The 20,126-nt window shown below is 45.5% G+C and overlaps 1 protein-coding gene across 1 annotated transcript in view; it reads right to left on the reverse strand.

Annotated features, from left to right (window-relative positions):
- Positions 1–20,126, reverse strand: part of LOC126209822 (twist-related protein 1) — a 75,502-nt gene that overhangs the window by 30,199 nt on the left and 25,177 nt on the right. The window contains exon 2 of the mRNA XM_049938954.1: positions 11,524–11,587. Within this exon, the coding sequence (XP_049794911.1) occupies positions 11,524–11,587 (64 nt within the window). The remainder of the gene's footprint in view (positions 1–11,523; positions 11,588–20,126) is intronic.

Consider the following 20,126-nt stretch of genomic DNA (forward strand, 5'->3'; position numbering starts at 1 on the left):
GTGAATTTGAATTTTCAAGTAATTCTTTCATGTCAGATGCGTTAATTTTTACGTTCATTTTCTGAGTAATTACAACAGTGTTGATACACTAATTGTTTGCAAGACTGAAGATAAAGATTAGCAATATTCAGGGCCAACTCTTTAATCTGAGTAATTAGTTTTGCAGTCAGATGGCATACGTAAATTTAATTGAAAACGGGCAGCATTCTCGCAGACGAATTGTTTCATGTAGTGCAAGCTCCACAAATTTCCATTAAAAATTAAATTTTGACATAGCTCTGTTGCCCTGCACCGAGATTTGCATATTTCTATATCAGAATAAGTTTCAAGCATTTCTCGGATACCAGCAACAAGAAACTTTCAAAATAAAACTAAAGCGTAGGGAGATATAAAGGAGCATCACTTAAACCACTTAGCCTGATTGGACTGCAATCATATGGCATTTAATTTTGTGAATAAAGCGAGCTATGTCAAGCGTGTTAACAGTGCTTATTGAATACTGTTTGGCATGCATTCAGACGTGCACTAATAGCCTTCAGTCAAACGAATTCTTACATTTTAGTAAGAAATTTATAATTTATTTCTGATTATTGATTAGTAATATTACATAGTTTTTAGGATTAGTAATATTACATAGTTTTGGTACCTAGTAAGTGATTAAACACTGCAGAAAATATACCCAGGCTGTTACAATAAAAATAGTGTCTATCAGTCTTTTTTATTTCTCAAGAAAATAATTTTATTTATGTGTAATGTACCTACAGTTTCGTTTCCAATTCACCAAAAGAAGATATAATCTTCCTATGGGTTTTCCAGCTGCGGCATCGTCGTATGGCTATTATCGATTTCAAAATATCCCGATAAGTGACAAATGTAAGCATAAGCCAGCCGCTGTGACAGAGCGGTTCTAGGTGCTTCAGTCCGGAACCGCGCTGCTGCTACGGTCGCAGGTTCTAATCTTGCCTCGGGCAGGGATGTGTGTGATGTTCTTAGGTTCGTTAGGTATAAGTAGTTCTACGTCTAGGGGACTGATGACCTCAGATGTTAAGTCCCATAGTGCTTAGAGATATTCTGAACATTATTTTAGAAAACATCGTTCTTGTGAAAAGTAAGTAGCTCTTTACACACACGATCTGTCGAGTGCTATTGACAAGGGATTTCAAATTGTTTCTGTATTTCTAGATTTCCAGAAGTCTTTTTACACTGTATCACAGAAGCGCCTTATAGTGAAATTACGTGCTTATGGAATATCGTCTCAGTTATGTGACTGGATTTGCGATTTCCTGTCAGAGAGGTCACAGTTCGTAGTAACTGACGGAACGCCATCGAGTAAAGCAGATGTGATTTCCGGCGTTCCACAAAGTATTGTTATATAGGCCCTTCGCTGTTCCTTATCTATATAAACGATTTAGGAGAAAATCTGAGCAGCCGTCTTACGTTGTTGTTATTCGACTAGTAAAATCATCAGAAGATCAAAACAAATTGCAGAACGATTTACAAAAGATATCTGTATGGTGTGAAAAATCGCAATTGACGCTAAATAACGAAAAGTGTGTGGTCATCCACATGAGTGCTAAAAGGAATTCGTTAAAGTACGGTTATACGATAAATCAGTTAAATCTAAAGGCCGTAAATTCAACTAAATACCCAGGCATTTCAATTACGAACAACTTAAATTGAAAGGAATGCATAGAAAATGTTGTGGAGAAGGCTAACCAAAGACGATACTTCGCCAATATTTACGTACCCCCGCTTCTTAAAGTTTCTGGCTACAGTAGCACGAGCGACATTGGCCCGCGTTGTCATTCGTGTATTGTTGACTAACGTGTCACTAAGCGGTTCCACGTTTGTAACCGTTGGCAGTCCAGATCGAGGTTTGTCTGTTAGGACGAAATTGCCAGTTCGACATCGACTGAACCACTTTTGACACGGTCGAGCCGTTTCTGCATCGTCCCCGTGTACAGCACAAACCTTCTGCCGTTTACCGCCGACGATAGTAAAGCAACATACGACCTCAGAATTGTTTCTCCTTGCTTTCCACAGCCTGTAAGCACACTTTTACGCTGTTCCGTCCAACGCCAGGCACAAACAAACACTGACATATCCAAAGGTGGGTCAGGTTGTCGACATGGTGGTGGGGCAGCATGTTACCCTGAGGGCCACGCCTGTGCAGGGTTTGCAGCCACTACAGATCAAACGCGCGAGCAAAACGGACAGCCCAATACGTAGCTTTTTTCTGTGTAGTAGTAGGTGCAGACGTATTTGTGAATATTGCACTCTGGTCCCATACAGATCGGCGCCCTTAAATGTGCGTACCGAAACAATGTGGATGATCTTTCCTGTAGAGTTTCTTGCGCCTTCCCTGAGTACCTCGCTTCGCCACGGATACGGGTTAGCCGCCGCAAGCACAAACAGGAAGAGACGCACTCACATGCGCGTTCTGCCTGTCCTCAGTAGTCCTGAGGCGTTTACTGCTGGCCGGGGGACGGATTTGTTTTGTGAGTCCTACGGGAATAGGGGAAGATGAGAGAGAGAGAGAGAGAGAGAGAGAAGGTATTGCGCCGTGGTGCCGCAGCGTTAAAAAATGCATCCGCCGGGCTGTTTCCAAGCGAAGGGGCGCCGGTCGCAACACAGATTTCCCGATCCTGTGCGTTCTCAACGGAACTGTCACACTGCGACACTTCTGGAGTCTTTACACACAGTGTGTGAAGCGATGCTAATGTGTTCAGAAGTAGCGTTGCGCGTGGGAACCGAGAAACTCAAATATTGCTGGGAACATCGATATTACTGTTTATAAGCTCGCGTGAAGTCGCTGCAGGAAAGCTGTGAAGTACACTACTGCCCATTAAAATTGCTACACCAAGAAGAAATGCAGATGATAAACGCTATTCATTGGACAAATATATTATACTACAACTGACATGTGGTTACATTTGCACGCAATTTGGGTGCATACATCCTGAGAAACCAGTAAGCAGAACAACCACCTTGGCCGTAATAACGGCCTTCATACGCCTGCGCATTGTGTCAAACAGAGCTTGGATGGCGTGTACAGGTACAGCTGCCCATGCAGCTTCAACACGATACCACAGTTCTTCAAGAGTAGTGACTAGCGTATTGTGACGAGCTAGTTGCTCGGCCACATTGACCAGACGTTTTCAATTGATGAAACATCTGGAGAATGTGCTGGCCAGGACAGTAGTCGAACATTTTCTGTATCCAGAAAGGCCCCTACAGGACCTGCAACATGCTGTCGTGCATTATCCTGCTGAAATGTAGGGTTTCGCAGAGATCGAATGAAGGGTAGAGCCACGGGTCGTAACACATCTGAAATGTAACGTCGACTGTTCAAAGTGCCGTCAATGCGACCAAGAGGTGGCCGAGACGTGTAACCGATGGCACCCCATACCATCACGCAGGGTGATACGCCAGTATGGCGATGACGAATACACGCTTCGAATGTGCGTTCGCCGCAATGTCGCCAAACACGGATGCGACCATCATGATGCTGTAAACAAAACATGAATGCATCCGAAAAAATGACGTTTTGCCATTCGTGCACCCAGGTTCGTCGTTGAGTCACCATCGCAGGCGCTCCTGTCTGTGATGCGGCGTCAAGGGTAACCGCAGCCACGGTCTTCGAGCTGATAGTCCATGCTGCTGCAAACGTCGTCGAACTGTTCGTGCAGATGGTTGTTGTCTTGCAAACGTCCCCATCTGTTGACTCAGGGATCGAGACTTGGCTGCACGATCCGTTACAGCCATGCGGATAAGATGCCTGTCATCTCGACTGCTAGTGATACGAGGCCGTTGGGATCCAGCACGGCGTTCCGTATCACCCTCCCGAACCCACCGATTCCATATTCTGGTAACAGTCATTGGATCTCGACCAACGCGCGCAGCAATGTCGCGATATGATAAACCGCAATCGCGACAGGCTACAATCCGACCATTATCACAGTCGGAAACGTGATGGTACGCATTTCTCCTCCTTACACGAGGCATCACAACAACGTTTGACCAGGCAACGCCAGTGAACTGCTGTTTGTGTATGAGAAATCGGTTGGAAACTTTCCTCTTGTCAGCAGGTGTAGGTGTCGCTACTGCGCGACTGCTACGGACGCAGGTTCGAATCCTGCCTCGGGCATGGATGTGTGTGATGTCCTTAGGTTAGTTAGGTTTAAGTAGTTCTAAGTTCTAGGGGACTGATGACCTCAGAAGTTAAGTCCCATAGTGCTCAGAGCCATTTGAACCATTTTGTCGCTACCGGCGCCAACCTTGTGTGAATGCTCTGAAAAGGTAATCATTTGCATATCACAGCATCTTCTTCCTGTCGGTTAAATTTCGCGTCTGTAGCACGTCATCTTTGTGGTGTAGCAATTTTAATGGCCAGTAGTGTAACTGAATAGGAAACTATTGTCGGGAGGATGATTCAGCTTTAGTAAGGCAAAACAACCTTCGGTGAAATTAAAAGCAAGGGTAGTAAATTTCAGAACACAATGGGAACTCCACCGTTAAATGAAGAGGAGAGAGAGGATACGTGGAAAGAGTACATTGAAGGCCTCTGTGAGTGGGAGGAATCGTTCGATGACGAAACAGGAGAAGGGATTGGAGTCAACATGGAGGAGACAAGGGATCTAATATTACAATCACAATGTAAAAGAGTTCAGTTGAAGAGGAGTGGATATCTGTAAGATCGGCAAAGTCTGAAAGAAAAACACAGGTACAAGGAAAATAACAGAGGCGAAATCATGAGTAACATGGAAGAAGGAAGAACAAAATTGTTTAGACAAATGCAGCAATACAGATGTCCAAGTCGCTTAGGAAGTAAATAAATAGGAAATGCAGAGAAGCTAAGGCGAAAAGTCTGCATGAAAAATTTCAAGAAATCGAAAAAAAAAATTACTGTTGGAAGGGCTGGCTCAACATATAGGAAAGACAAAACAACCTTCTGTTAAATTAAAAGCAAGGGTGGTAACATTAAGAGTGCAATGGGATTCCCACTGTTAATTGCAGAGAAGAGAATGGATAGGTGGAAAGAGTACATTCGACGCCTCTATAAGGAGGTGGACTTGTTTACTGACGTGATAGAAGAACAGGAGTCGACAGGGGAGGGACAGGAGATGTAGTATTAGAATCAGAATTTAAAAGACTTGAGACCAAATAAGGCAGAAGGGATAGAGAAGATTCCGTCGTAATTTCTAAAATCATTGTAGGAACAGGCAACCAAACGACTATTGAAACCAATCTGCAGAATCTATGAGATTTCGGAAAAATATCATGCTCACAATTTCGAAGACAGCAAACTGTGATAAGTGCCGAAAACTATCGCACAATCAGCTTAACGGCTCATGCATCCCATGCAGAAGAATGACGAAGAAGATTGAGGAACACTTAAATGACGATCAGTCTGGCTTTTTGGAAAGGTAAAGGCACCAGAGAGGGAATTATCCCGTTGCGCTTGATCATGGAAGCAAGACTAAAGAAAAATCAAGTCATGTTCGTAGGTTTTTGTTGACCTGGAAAAAGCGTTCGACAATGTAAATCGGTGCAGAATGTTCCGAGTTCTGACAGAAATATGAATAAGTTATAGGGAAAGACGGGTAATACACAACATGTACAAGAAGCAAGAGAGAACAATTAGACTGGAAGGCAAAGGAAAAAGTGCTAGGATGCTCAGTGAATGCGAAGAACAAGTATAGGATCTCGCAGGCGAGTACCGCCGTGGTGGATGATATAACGCCGTGCTGATAGCGCCTCTGCGTTGAATGCTTGATATCTAGTGCAGTACCAATTACAATGCGAGAAGTTGTAATGTGCGCTCATTGGAGAAAATTAGTTTGCTGATGGCGTAGCTGTGCAAGCGGTGGTGAGGTTATTGCTTAGAACAAATTTGAACGATTAAAGATATATAATGGTGATGACGAAGTCCCATACTCCGAGGAGCATAGGGGACGATGCGGGAGACCCGTACCGCTGTACTAGGCAAGGTCCTAGTGGAGGGGGATGAATGGTGATGATGAAGACGACACAATAACACCCAGTCATCTCGAGGCAGGAAAAATCTCTCGCTCCGCCGGGAATCGAACCCGCGACCCCGTTCGCGGGAAGCTAGAACGCTACCGCAAGACTATGAGTTGATGGTATTGGGGGATTAACTGCAGATATGACAAAAAGAATATATCAGCATATTATTCAGAGTGAGGACTTTACGACTTCGAAATGATACATAAATTTATTGAGATAACTTACAGAATCGATGGATGTGTTATTTTCTAGCAAACAACATCAAGTTTCAGTGGAGAGGGCTCTCTGCGTGTTTTGGTTTCATGAAACGAAGTCTGCAACTACTGTTCGGTGTAAATTTCACATCGAGTCTGAAGAACCTCCAAGCAGCATACAATTTACTCTTGGCAGTTTACTTTGTTGAGACGGGTTGTTCACTGCGACATGATAAATCACCAGGTCGCCGGAGTGTTGATGATTATTCCGAACAGTCCACAAAAATCAACGCGGCGTGCGTCTAGCTAGACTAGCATTCCACAAAAGACTGTTTGGCGTGTACTGCGTAGGCGTTTACACTCGAAAACATACAGGTTCACCAGTGGCAGCTCGTGATCCTGGTTGTTCACAAATTTTTGAGATTCAGGTAAGTGTGAAATTAATAGCACCTGCTATATAACAGTTATGCTTACCTACAAGTTTATACAACTACAGCCACCAAAAATGGTTCAAATGGCTCTGAGCACTATGCGACTTAACTATGAGGTCAGCAGTCGCCTAGAACTTAGAACTACTTAAACCTAATCACACACATCCATGCCCGAGGCAGGATTCGAACCTGCGACCGTAGCGGTCGCTCGGCACCAGACTGTAGCGCCTAGAACCGCACGGCCACTCCGGCTGGCCTACAGCCACCGCCAATCATGATAACAGCTGTAATGATAATAAAATAAGATGCATAACTTATCTGACAAAAGAAGGAATTGTTTTTGTGGAATTTTTTGTTTTGTACGTAATTAAGTACTGTTTAGGGTAATAACGAAATAATATGCAAGTTTTCACAACTCTAAATTTCGCATTTTTGTGTAAGTAGGAATTTTTATGCTTTTCCATTTTTTCGGACAAATGTACAAGATCCCTGACAGATGTATAAGTTCACGAATTTACACCCGGGCTGAAAATCAGATATTCTTACGCTGCGCCCGCACAATAATTTGTACTAACTGTACACTTCCTTGTTAAATGTTCGCTTGTAATCACGCGTATCTGATTTCGTCACTCTCCCAAGCAAAGAATCTGTTGTCGGAGGCCATGGTTCCTTTGCGGCTAACTTTTCCTGCTAATTTACTTTGCTGTTCCCAGAATTATATTTTCCCTCTGCACTCACATGAAACTTCCTGGCAGATTAAAGCTGTCTGTCAGATCGAGACTCGAAATCGGGACCTTTGCCTTTCGCGGGCAAGTGCTTTTGACTCAGCTACCCAAGCACGACTCACGGCCCATCCTCACATCTTTACTTTTCCGTTAGCATTTAAAATAGATTCAACAGAGTCTACGTTCACACTGCATATTGAAACGGTACAGTAGTTACCGCTCCATAAGCAGCAGGTTTCGCTGCTCGCTGACACCGGAAATTATTGCACGACGCGGACGGCCGCTGGTGCAGTGGAGCCCCATGTGGACGGATGGAGAATGTTTTAGGCCTCATTATACATATTTATATATGTCTTGTATCATGCACGTGAACATTACTAATCCTCCTCCCACCTTTCCATAAAGCGTGGCCAAATACTAGTTGGGAAAAAGCAGAAGTAGTTCTGTAGTGTAGTAGTGCCAACCTTACTCGTGGGTAGGGGATCAGAGATGAAACACGTTCCAGTATCATAAGATTTGGTGTGCAGAGGTTGGTCACGGCCAAGTGGTTCGGTGATCCCCTCCATTGGGGCCCAGGAAGACCTCCGGGTTCCCGCCACATTCTGGGAGTTCTACAGAAGACGGGTAAGTGAGCAGACGTGCCCTCAGTGCGTCTGTCTCGGTGTTCACAGGAAGAAAGGTATTTGAATATTTGAACTGATCCTTTTTTATTTCCAGCTTCAGATTATGTAGGGAAACGAATGTACGCAATGATTGCTTTCTCGTTGATTTCGGAAAGTTTGTGTGGAAACAGAGTAGGCTCAGATCCTTTGTACAAAGCCACGTGGTGTCGTAAGCTACAGTCTCATCAATAGTTCCAGTGTATAAAACTATGACGTAGATCGAGTGCAACGAAGTATATTCAAATGCGAGTGATTTATTTTGGTCGAAAAATTGAACCGTAAAAATGTTTCTATGTGGGAAGGGGGTCTTAGAACACATGGTATGCCCCATGCTAGTAATAGTGAACGTGGTCGATCATTGGGCAGCCAAATTATAACATCGAACGGTCACATCGTAATTCGCCGCCTCACGGCATAGTTAAATTGATGGCAGTTTCCATTTCCTTTGTAGTTGGATGAACTGTAATTCCAAGTGGTCGATCGTTCGTTGCCGGAGGGCACGAGTTTCAAATAGGGACAAAACAGACATCGGCCCGCTAAACTCCTTCGAGCCCCTGTGTTAATGTGTCCGGTCCACAGTCTGTCCGTTATCCCCCTCGCACACAGTGGATGTTCTGTGTAAAGTACTGGTAGAATTTGGTGGTACACATTTGGCCAAACGCAGTTCCGTGTTGCCCGAAGACAATGTGCGCGCAGACTGGCAAACTAGATAGCCAAGCTATAAGTTGAAGTCACAATGAAGTCAACTTAAGAGAATTCATTTATAGAAGGAAAAGAGTTTTAAAAATAACGAAAAGATATAGAACTCAAGGACCCACACACCAGCGTGTGAGCCCTTCAGCCCCTTGCTTAGTTACGTGCAAAATAGGACACGCTCTGTTCTCTGGGTAACGCTCTCACGTACCCCTACCCCAATTATCGGTTGCGCCATTTCCATTCAGGGCTAGTTGCAATGGCTACCTCATTTATTAATGCCGGTGTCAGGTGTCGGTTTCTGCCTGGTTGTGGACCAGTATAGAAACAAGAAAATCCACAAAAATCACGAGGGTTGCGTAAAGCAGAAATACGAGCGTTGCCAGGGGATTTTAAGAAAGTACAGGCAAAAGCATAGTTTTCTCTCCTCCTCAATAATACGGTTATCTTTCATCTGGCGTCCTCTGCTGGGTTTATTGTAAGAAAGATTGTTAAATTCCCACAGTACGGTTATCAAAAATGGTTCAAATGGCTCTGAGCACTATGGGACTTAACATCTACGGTCATCAGTCCCCTAGAACTTAGAAATACTTAAACCTAACTAACCTATGGACATCACACAACACCCAGTAATCACGAGGCAGAGAAAGACCCTGACCCCGCCGGGAATCGAACCCGGGAACAAGGGCGCGGGAAGCGAGAACGCTACCGCACGACCACGAGCTGCGGACAGTACGGTTATCTTCCAACATGAATGCTGATTCCCCCACAATAAACAACCAAACGCAAAGTGCCGTTTGTGGAAATAATCAAACTCAAGTAGTAATGTCTACCTACATGGTCACTTGAGTAGAATACTAGGGATCCATAAGGGCCTAAAGCACACCGACGTCGATTCCAAATTTAAGTGAATATCAGAGAAACCAGTGACACAGCATTTCGTGAATTTTCATTTATAGAATGTGGGTCTACAGCACAGGTAAACCTGCCTCACCATAAGATCAACAGATTTCTGAAGCATGAATAAATGCTACAATCACACAATCGACAGTGATGTGCTTTAGGCCCTTATGATTCTCAGCGCCTCAAATGGATTACTGTATGATAAAAGTTATAACGTAACACACTATAACTCATTCAGAAACCCACTAAATAGGTTTACCCTCAGTACAGCTTTAACATATACTGACGTCCGATCTAATTTTCTACAGTATATAGTGAGTGACTTACCATATCTGAGGAGTACGAGGGGCGTTTGAAAGGTCCGTGCAAAGTCCGAGAGATGGCACCACCGGTTAGTTAGTAGCATCTTTGGAAAGAACGCACACCAAGTTTCAGCCATATTGGTCTATATCTTTGTGTTTGGCATTTGTGTGAATCAAGGAAGTCGAGAGATTGTCAAAAAATGGACGAAAAAGAATTTCGTGTGGCGATTAAACTTTACTTTATGAAAGGCAAAACGCCTCAGGAGACTAAAGAGAAGCTTGATAAACATTACGGTGACTCTGCTGCTTCGATTATAACAGTTTATAAGTGGCTTCAAAATTTTCGGAGTGGCCATATGGGCACAAGTGATGCTGAACGTTCTGGACGCCCTGTAGAGGTTACCACTCCAGAAATCATTGATAAAATCCATGATATGGTGACGGATGACAGAAGAGTTAAGGTGCGTGAGATTGCTAGTGCTGTGGGCATCTCGAATGAACAGGTACATAATATTTTGCATAATCATTTGGACATGAGAAAGCTATCCGCAAAATGGGTTCCGCGATTGATCACGCTTGACCAAAAACGGAATCGTGTGAAGTGTTGCAAGGGTGGTTCGCAGCTGTTCATGAAGAATCCGCAGGACTTTAAGCGTCGTTTCGTCACTGTGGATGAAACATGGATACATTACTATACTCCTGAGACCAAATAACAATCTAAACAATGGGTTACCAAGGGAGAATCTGCACCAAAAAAGGCGAAGACCATTCCTTCGGCTGGAAAGGTTATGGCGACTGACTTTTGGGATTCGCAAGGGATAATCCTCATAGACAATCTGGAAAAGGGTAAAACTATTACTGGTGCATATTATTCATCGTTATTGGACCTGTTTGAAAACCGAGCTGCAAGAAACAAGCCGGCGATTGGATCGCAAAAAACTCCTTTTCCATCACGACAATGCACCAGCACACAACTCAGCAGTTGTGGTCGCAAAATTAATGGAAATAGGATTCCAACTCGTTTCACATCCACCCTGTTCTCCAGAATTGGCTTCCTTGGACTACAATTTGTTCCCAAATTGAAGAAATGGCTGGTGGGATAAAGAGTTTTTTCAAACGAGGAGGTGATTGCAGCAACTAGCTATTTTGCTGGGCGACTTGGACAATTCCTATTATTCGGAAGGGATCAACAAATTAGAACAGCATTGGACGAAGTTTATAAGTCTAAAAGGTTTACCCCAAACACATAAGTAGTTTCTATTTTTGCACGGACTTTTCAAACGCCCCTCATATGCTGTCATCTACCAGATTTATGCCGAGAGAATGGGGACAAAAGTCTGCCAGTGTGCTACCACCTGGTGGCCCTGACATAAACTTGCACTTCAGTGGCAAGGGCTAACTGTACACATCGTGAACCGTGCAGGCTGATTATCAAATCCGTGTGTATTTGGCCCGTAAAGCAATTTCGTCACGCGAGTTGCGCATGCGGAAAAGCTCCTTAAAACGTGCACAAGCGATGGTGTGCTGGCGACCCTGATGCCAAGTTTCAGAGAGTCTAGACGGGCAGTAGCGCGTGGAGGACTCACCGCCTGTGCAGAGTCACCGCCCTGTGGTCGTGCACGACGTGGCTCATGGCGGCATTTCCTCCATCTGCAAACAGAGAAACACGCTTACTGACTGTACTGGAAAGACAACGGAATAGCATCAGTATAACGAAAAACCAGTCCTAAGCTGCAAATTTTACTTTTTTTTTTATTCACTCGATGACTAGTTTCGGGCCAAGACCCATTATTTGAATGACGATGATTTGAAAAAGGATAATGCTGATGCATGGTGGAACAACGCTCTGGTGGGCTGTTGGCGGGTTTAAATCACCTCGGGGTATGACCATGCGGTGCATTTGAGCTGCGGTCGTCGCACGGTGGCGATGGCAGCAGTCCACATACGCATAGGAGTGTTGGTGCATGTCAGAGTACGGTGCAGCGAGTAAGTGTGCAGACGTTTTCAGACGTGCTAATGGTGACTGTGTGTTGAAATTGGCTCAAAGAACACAAATTGATGACGTTGTGAGGGGTAGAATATTAGGGCGACTGGAGGCTGGCCAAACACAACAGGTCGCAGCACGGTCCCTCCGTGTGCCACAAAGTGTGATCTCAAGATTATGGGAAAGATTCCAGCATACAGGAAACGTGTCCAGGCGCTACAGTACGGGACGTCCACAGTGTACAACACCACAAGAAGACCGATACCTCACCATCAATGCCTGCAGACGGTCACGGAGTATTGCAGCTAGCCTTGCTCGGGACCTTACTGTAGCCACTGGAACAGCTGTCTCCAGACACACAGTCTACAGACGACTGAACAGACACGGTTTATTCGTCCGAAGACGTGCAAGGTGCATCCCAGTGACCTCTGGTCATAGATGATCCCACAAAGTCTGGTGTCAAGAACACAGTACATGGTCATTGGAACACTGATCCCAGGTTATGTTCACTGACGAGTCCAGGTATAGTCTGAACAGTGATACTCACCGGGTTTTCATCTGGCATGATACCAGAAACCAGATATCAACCCCTTAATGTCCTTGAAAGGGACCTGTATGCAGGTCATGGTTTGATGGTGTGGGTTGGGATTATGATTAGTCCATGTAGACCCATGACTGTCTTTGACAGAGGTACTGTAACAGGTCAGGTGTATCGGGATGTCATTTTGCACCATTTAGGCTGCCTTTTGAGGGGTGCAGTGGGTTCCACCTTCCTCCTGATGTATGATAACGCACAGCCACACTGAGTTGCGATCGTGGAGAAGTAGTTTGAAACAGAAAATATCAGGCGAATGGAGTGGCCTGTCTGTTCTCCAGGCCCAAACCCCATCGAGCACGTCTGGGATGTTCTCGGTCGACGTATCGCTGCACATCTTCAAACCACTAGGACACTTCAGGAGGTCCGACAGGCACTGGTGCAAGAATGGGAGGCTATACCCCAGAAGCTTCTCGACCACCTGATCCAGAGTATGCGAATCCATTGTGCGGCCTGTGTACGTGTGCATGGTGATCAAATCCCATATTGATGTCGGGGTACATGCGCAGGAAACAGTGGCGTTTTGTAGCACATGTGCTTTGGGACGGTTTTCTCATCACCAATAGCGTGGACTTACAGATCTGTGTCATGTGTGTTCCCTATGTGCCTAGGCTATTAGCGCCAGTTTTGTGTAGTGCCACGTTGTGTGGCACCACATTCTGCAATTATCCTTAATTTATGAGCATGAGTATATTTTAATGGCCACTAGTAGTGAAGAACCTAATTGTTCCCCTGTGTGCTAGTTTGGTGTAGTGTCGCACCACATTCTGTAATTATCCTTAATTTATGAGGATGAGTGTAGTTGGTTGGTTGGTTTGGGAGAGCGACCAGACAGAGTGGCCATCGGTCCCATCCGATTAGGGAAGGATGGGACCGATGACCCCGCTGTTTGGTCCCCTGCCCCAAAGCAACCAACCAACTAGATTCAGGTCCAGACCCATTTTCAAATCGTAGTCATTCACATCAAAGTTTTGCAAGGGAACGGCCGACTTCTTTCCCCATTCTTCCCTAATCCAATGGTACCAATGACCGCACTGTTTGGTGCCCTCCCCCAAACCAACCAACCAACTAGTTTCGTGCTGAGTCCCATATTTAAATCATCGTCATTCAAATCGTCGCTTTGAAGGGGCACTGCCAGGAACCTTCCTCATTCTTTCCTAATGTGATGGGACCGTTGACCTCGCTGTTTGGTTCCATTTCCCAGACCAAGCAACCAACCAACTAGTTTCGGACTGAGACCCATTCAAATCATAGGTCTCGGCCCGGAACCAGTCATCGAGTGAATAAAACAAAAAGGAAAATTTGCAAGTTCAGACTGGTTTTCCGTCGTACTGATTAACGGAAGTTGCTGATTCGTAGCTATTCCAGCATCCTGTAGGTCTAGGTAACCCAAAAGTCTTACAATCATTTAGTCATTTAGACTGGTCTCCAGGCAACAAGCGATTCATGGCGAAAGTCTCCCATGCAGGTAAAAGCTGTGGGACTCGAACCGAAAATCTCGCCGTCTGCAGGCAATGCTCATGGTTGGTTGGTCGATTTGGGGGAGAGGACCAAACAGCGAGGTCATTAGTCCCTTCGGATTAGGAAAGAATGGGAAAGGAAGTCGGCCGTGCACTTTCAAAGGAACCATCCCGGCATTTGCCTGGAGAGATTTGGGAAAATCTAAGGAAACTTAAATAAGGATGGCCTGACGCAGGTTTGAACCGTCGTGCTCCAGAATGCGAGTCCAGTGTGCTAACCAATGCGCCCTCTCGCTCAGTGGCAGTGCTCTTACCGACCGAGGTACCTTCAGGACGATTCCCATTAACGTTCAAAAACCCCTCGAAGCGGCGTAGATGACGCTGAGACAAGTAATTTAATATCAGACACCGGGGGTCGCAAATGTGGGGAAATACCCCAAAAATGGATGAGACATGTTGAACATGTGACGTCAACAGATGACGTACCTCGCCGCGCGTGCAGCGGACGGGCGTAGACGTGAAGGGATGAATGAGCTACACAATACTTGCATTCCAGGAAACTGTCAAATTTCGAAGACCTTTTGTAAATGTGAAATGTTGTAAACGTAGAAGTTACAGAATTATTGTCCCCACCGTAACCAAGTAAAAGCTGTTGTTGAGACCTTAACTTTTCCCGGCGGATTGACGGGTTTGCTGCCGGGTGACGTCGTCGAACACCGCCGATATTTCGACAGGAGCACACCCTGCCATTCTCAAGGCACAAATGCAAGGAAGAAGCAATGTGCAAGGGAATTTAATACCTCGGTTCACAGAGGAAAACAAGGAAGACACTACACACAGAACAAGTAACCGTACAGTCAACACACAACCAAAGATAACTTACATCAGAAATATCGATGGTGACTATTAATCAAAAGGTGAGGTAGCACTAATTCTGTCCCTCTGTTTTTAGATGAGAGGCAGAGCCGGATTCAAAACAGCATTTAAACAAAATCCACCGTGTCTGTTTATAAGGTTGCTTGATAGTTTGATTTCAACAGCTTTCTTAATAACACTATCCCCCACCCGAATATTCAGTTCACTATGGAGGTGGAAAAGAATGGATGCCTTCCCTTCGTTGATGTGTTGCTCAGAAGGAAGACTGATGGTACGTTGGGACATTCTTTTTATAGGAAGCCTAATCACACTGACTTGTATCTGCGAGCTGGTAGTTGTCACCATCCAGCTCAGCGTGAAGGAGTACTTCGTACCTTGGTTCACAGGGCCCACGTTGTCTCAGACCCTTGCCAGATGAGCTATCACATCTCGAAGTCACCTTTCGTCAGAATGGTTATAGCGAGAGGCAGATCAAACGTGCGTTGCGCTATCAGCCTTCTGTGCAACGGGTGAGTAACGATAGCAACGAAGTGGCACCGACGTTGGACTGTTGATGACTGGAAATATGTTGCCAGCTCGGACGAGTATCGTTTCAAATTGTATCGAGCGGATCGACGTATCCGGGTATGGAGAGAAGCTCCTGAATCCATGAATCCTGCATGTCAGCAGGGGACTGTTCAAGCTGGTGGAGGCTCTGTAACGGTGTGGGGCGTGTGCGGTTGGAGTGATGTGGGAGCCGTGATATGTCTAGATATGACACTGCCAGGTGATACGTAAGCATCCTGTCTGATCACCTGCATCCATTCGTGTCCACTGCGCATTCCGACGGACTTGGGCAATTGCAACAGGACAATGCGACACCCCACACGTCCAGAATTGCTACAGAGTGGTTCCAGGAACACTCTTCCTAGTTTAAACACTTCCGCTGGCCACCAAACTCCCCAGACATGAACATTATTGAGCATATCTGGGATGCCTTGCAACTTGCTGTTCAGAAGAGATCTCCACCCCTCGTAGTCTGCCCCCGGTAGCTGAGTGGTCAGCGTGACAGACTGTCAATCCAAAGGGCCCGGGTTTGATTCCCGGCTGGGTCGGAGATTTTCTCCGCTCAGGGACTGGGTGTTGTGTTGTCCTAATCATCATCATTTCATCTCCATCGACGCGCAGGTCGCCGAAGTGGCGTCAAATCGAAAGACCTGCACCAGGCGAACGGTCTACCCGACGGGAGGCCCTAGCCACACGACATTTCATTTCATTTCCACCCCTCGTACTCTTACGCATTTATGGACAGCCCTGCAGGATTCATGGTGTCAGTTCCCTCCAGCACTACTCCAGACATCAGTCAAGTCCATGCCGCGTCGTGCTGCGGCACTTCCGCGTGCTCGCGGGGGTCCCACACGAGTTAGGCAGGTGTCCAAGTTTCTTTGGCTCTTCAGTTTATTTATCTTGCATACTCGCGAAATTCCTACAAAAAAGCAACAACGCATCTGTGTCAAAACTTTGAACCTTCCTCTATCCAGTGAGATGCGCAATGTGTTTCTTTTATTGTTTTCCTTAATAAACAATTGAAATATTTCTTTTTGAATCACCGTTAGTGCGAGCTACGACAGAGGTTTCGTCGAATTTGACCTCGAGACCGCTTTCTAGAGCACGCTCAAGTAAAGTGGATTTCTCGGGGTAGAGTAGGCGATAAAGCCTCTGACGCTCCTTCGTGCGTTGATCTACAGTGCGTACTGTCTGCCCCACGTGACACTCATCCACCCTGTCCAGCCTCCACTGATCTACTAAATCACCAGGGCTTTATTTCGTTGCTCTGCTCGATGTAATAACCGTCGAGTGGCTTAAGCTAGGTGTGGCGTGTCTCAAGACTATATGCACTCTCTTCCTCGCCGAACGGATGCCGCTATGAAGGCTTGGGCTGATGTCAGGGAATATTAGCGTTCTCTCTTCTGGAGGCGACTATTTTCTCGTCCACCGTGCTTAAAATAGCAGGAGAGAAAAAAAGACTTGAAGAGTAAGTGCTCCAGTTTAAAAGAATTGAGGGAGGAATGGAATCTTGTTCCCCTGGTGCCCAACTTTTGCATCGAAGAAGCAACGAAGGAAATAAATGAAAGGTTCAGAAGTGGGCTTAAAATTCAGTGTGAGTGGGTACCAAAAACAAGATTCGCATGCGACACTTCTATCGTCTGTGAAAGAACGAAACAGAAACAGTATCTGTTGAATGGTATAAAAACTCTACTTAGCTTAGAGTAACGGTTTAGGGGAAAACAGAGAAAGGCAGAAGTACTGAGGAAATGAAAGTAGAAATAAACATAACATAAAAATTTGGGAGCATAAGGTCGATGAAGTGAGAATTCTGTTGCCTTGGGCGCGAAATAACACATGGCAATAAGGATGCCATAAAAAGTAGACCAGAAAGAGAAACAGAGTATATTTGGCCATAAGAAGCATACTAGTATCAAACATTCGCCTTAATTTGAGTAAGAAATTTCTGACAAATGCCCCACAGACAGAGTGGAAATCGGAAAAAAATAGAAGCGTTTGACAGGTGGTGCTACAGAAAGATGTTAAAAATTAAATGGATTGATAAGGTGAGAAATGAGGAGTTTCTCTGCAGAACAGTAGAGCAAAAGGAATGAGTAGAAACACTGGCAAGGCGAAGGGGCACGACGATAAGATATGTGTTGCTTCAGCAAATACGAATGCGTGCTGAAAAGTAATAACTCCGAATTTTAATGTGAAAACTCTTAGATATTTTTAAATAAATCAAACTTCATTAACATCCTACATCTTTATTCTTCAAGTCTACGTATTTGTAGCCCTCTGCCGCTAGAGGGCTCCGACTTGTAGCGTGTAACATGGCGTTATGTGACGCAATTATCAAGTCGGTGCTTGAGGAAGAGCGTGTTGTAATCGAGTTTCAGATTCGAAGAGTTGGTCCACCCTCTCCTTCTACATGACGTTGCCAAACTACACACGGGCTCTACCACATCTACAACAAAGAATGGAAAATTGTGCTGAAATGCAGGAGGATCTGCAGCAAATTGACGCATGGTGCAGGGAATGGCAATTGAATCTCAATGTAGACAAGTGTAATGTGCTGCGAATACATAGAAAGATAGTTTCCTTATCATTTAGCTGCAAAATAGCAGGTCAGCAACTGGAAACAGTTAATTCCATAAATTATCTGGGAGTACGCATTAGGAGTGATTTAAAACGGAATGATCATATGAAGTTGATCGTCGGTAAAGCAGATGCCAGACTGAGATTCATTGGAAGAATCCTAAGGAAATGCAATCCCAAAACAAAGGAAGTAGGTTACAGTAGGCTTGTTCGCCCACTGCTTGAATACTGCTCAGCAGTGTGGGATGCGTACCAGATAGGGTTGAGAGAAGAGATAGAGAAGATCCAACGGAGAGCAGCGCGCTTCGTTACAGCATCATTTTAGTAATCGCGAAAGCGTTACGGAGATGATAGATAAACTCCAGTTGAAGACTCTGCAGGAGGGACGCTCAGTAGCTCGGTACGGGCTTTTGTTAAAGTTTCGAGAACATACCTTCACCGAAGAGTCAAGCAGTATATTGCTCCCTCCTACGTGTATCTCGCGAAGAGACCGTGAGGATAAAATCAGAGAGATTAAAGCCCACACAGAAGCATACCGACAATCGGTCTTTCCACGAACAATACGAGACTGGAATAGAAGGGAGAACCGATAGAGGTACTCAGGGTACCCTCCGCCACACGCCGTCAGGTGGCTTGCGGAGTATGGATGTAGATGTAGAACCTTCGCCTCGGGTACACTGGCACCGTTCATTCTGCATACAGTCCCGATTTGGCCCCGTCCGATTCTCACGTGTTTAGAGAACTTGAAGAAAACCAGCCATAAGACTTTGCACATTAAAAAATTTGGAGACATTAGCTTTCACAGCACCCTAGTAACTTGCATGGTACTAGAGGGAGCTATAGAGTGTTGTATAACACTAGCTTTCAGTCTCAATATGGAACTTCTAACAATACCACCACCTGCAAAGTAGGTTAGAAATCAGACTAATAATGTTGCTCACGCAGCATATGTTCGCTTCATCGGGCAACAACAAAGTTATTGACTGTGGATGGTATCGTCAGAATGGAAATAATGAAGTCACTGTTAAAAAGTCGTTAATTTTGGCACTTATCTTGAACAGATTCCCACGTAGATTTCGTCGAAGTTGTTATGGCTCATCTTGTTGATTCTAGGGTGATTCCACTTCGATTGCTAGAAGGTCCAGATCTGTATTTTAGCAATATTAGAAGACCTAAAAAACGCGTTTTTAAGGAGATTCTTAATGATCAAACAATCCCAGATCAGAACAATGGTATGGTAGAAATAATTTTTGACTTGGTGTTCACGATCCACATTTTTATTAAACTTCTTGTAAATTCACATATAATTCTTCTTAATTGTCACATCATCAAGAAAACAGTTTTGTATCAATCTTCATATACACTCCTGGAAATGGAAAAAAGAACACATTGACACCGGTGTGTCAGACCCACCATACTTGCTCCGGACACTGCGAGAGGGCTGTACAAGCAATGATCACACGCACGGCACAGCGGACACACCAGGAACCGCGGTGTTGGCCGTCGAATGGCGCTAGCTGCGCAGCATTTGTGCACCGCCGCCGTCAGTGTCAGCCAGTTTGCCGTGGCATACGGAGCTCCATCGCAGTCTTTAACACTGGTAGCATGCCGCGACAGCGTGGACGTGAACCGTATGTGCAGTTGACGGACTTTGAGCGAGGGCGTATAGTGGGCATGCGGGAGGCCGGGTGGACGTACCGCCGAGTTGCTCAACACGTGGGGCGTGAGGTCTCCACAGTACATCGATGTTGTCGCCAGTGGTCGGCGGAAGGTGCACGTGCCCGTCGACCTGGGACCGGACCGCAGCGACGCACGGATGCACGCCAAGACCGTAGGATCCTACGCAGTGCCGTAGGGGACCGCACCGCCACTTCCCAGCAAATTAGGGACACTGTTGCTCCTGGGGTATCGGCGAGGACCATTCGCAACCGTCTCCATGAAGCTGGGTTACGGTCCCGCACACCGTTAGGCCGTCTTCCGCTCACGCCCCAACATCGTGCAGCCCGCCTCCAGTGGTGTCGCGACAGGCGTGAATGGAGGGACGAATGGAGACGTGTCGTCTTCAGCGATGAGAGTCGCTTCTGCCTTGGTGCCAATGATGGTCGTATGCGTGTTTGGCGCCGTGCAAGTGAGCGCCACAATCAGGACTGC

The sequence above is a fragment of the Schistocerca nitens genome, chromosome 10, assembly GCF_023898315.1.
Source record: "Schistocerca nitens isolate TAMUIC-IGC-003100 chromosome 10, iqSchNite1.1, whole genome shotgun sequence".
In the NCBI taxonomy this organism is placed as follows: domain Eukaryota; kingdom Metazoa; phylum Arthropoda; class Insecta; order Orthoptera; family Acrididae; genus Schistocerca; species Schistocerca nitens.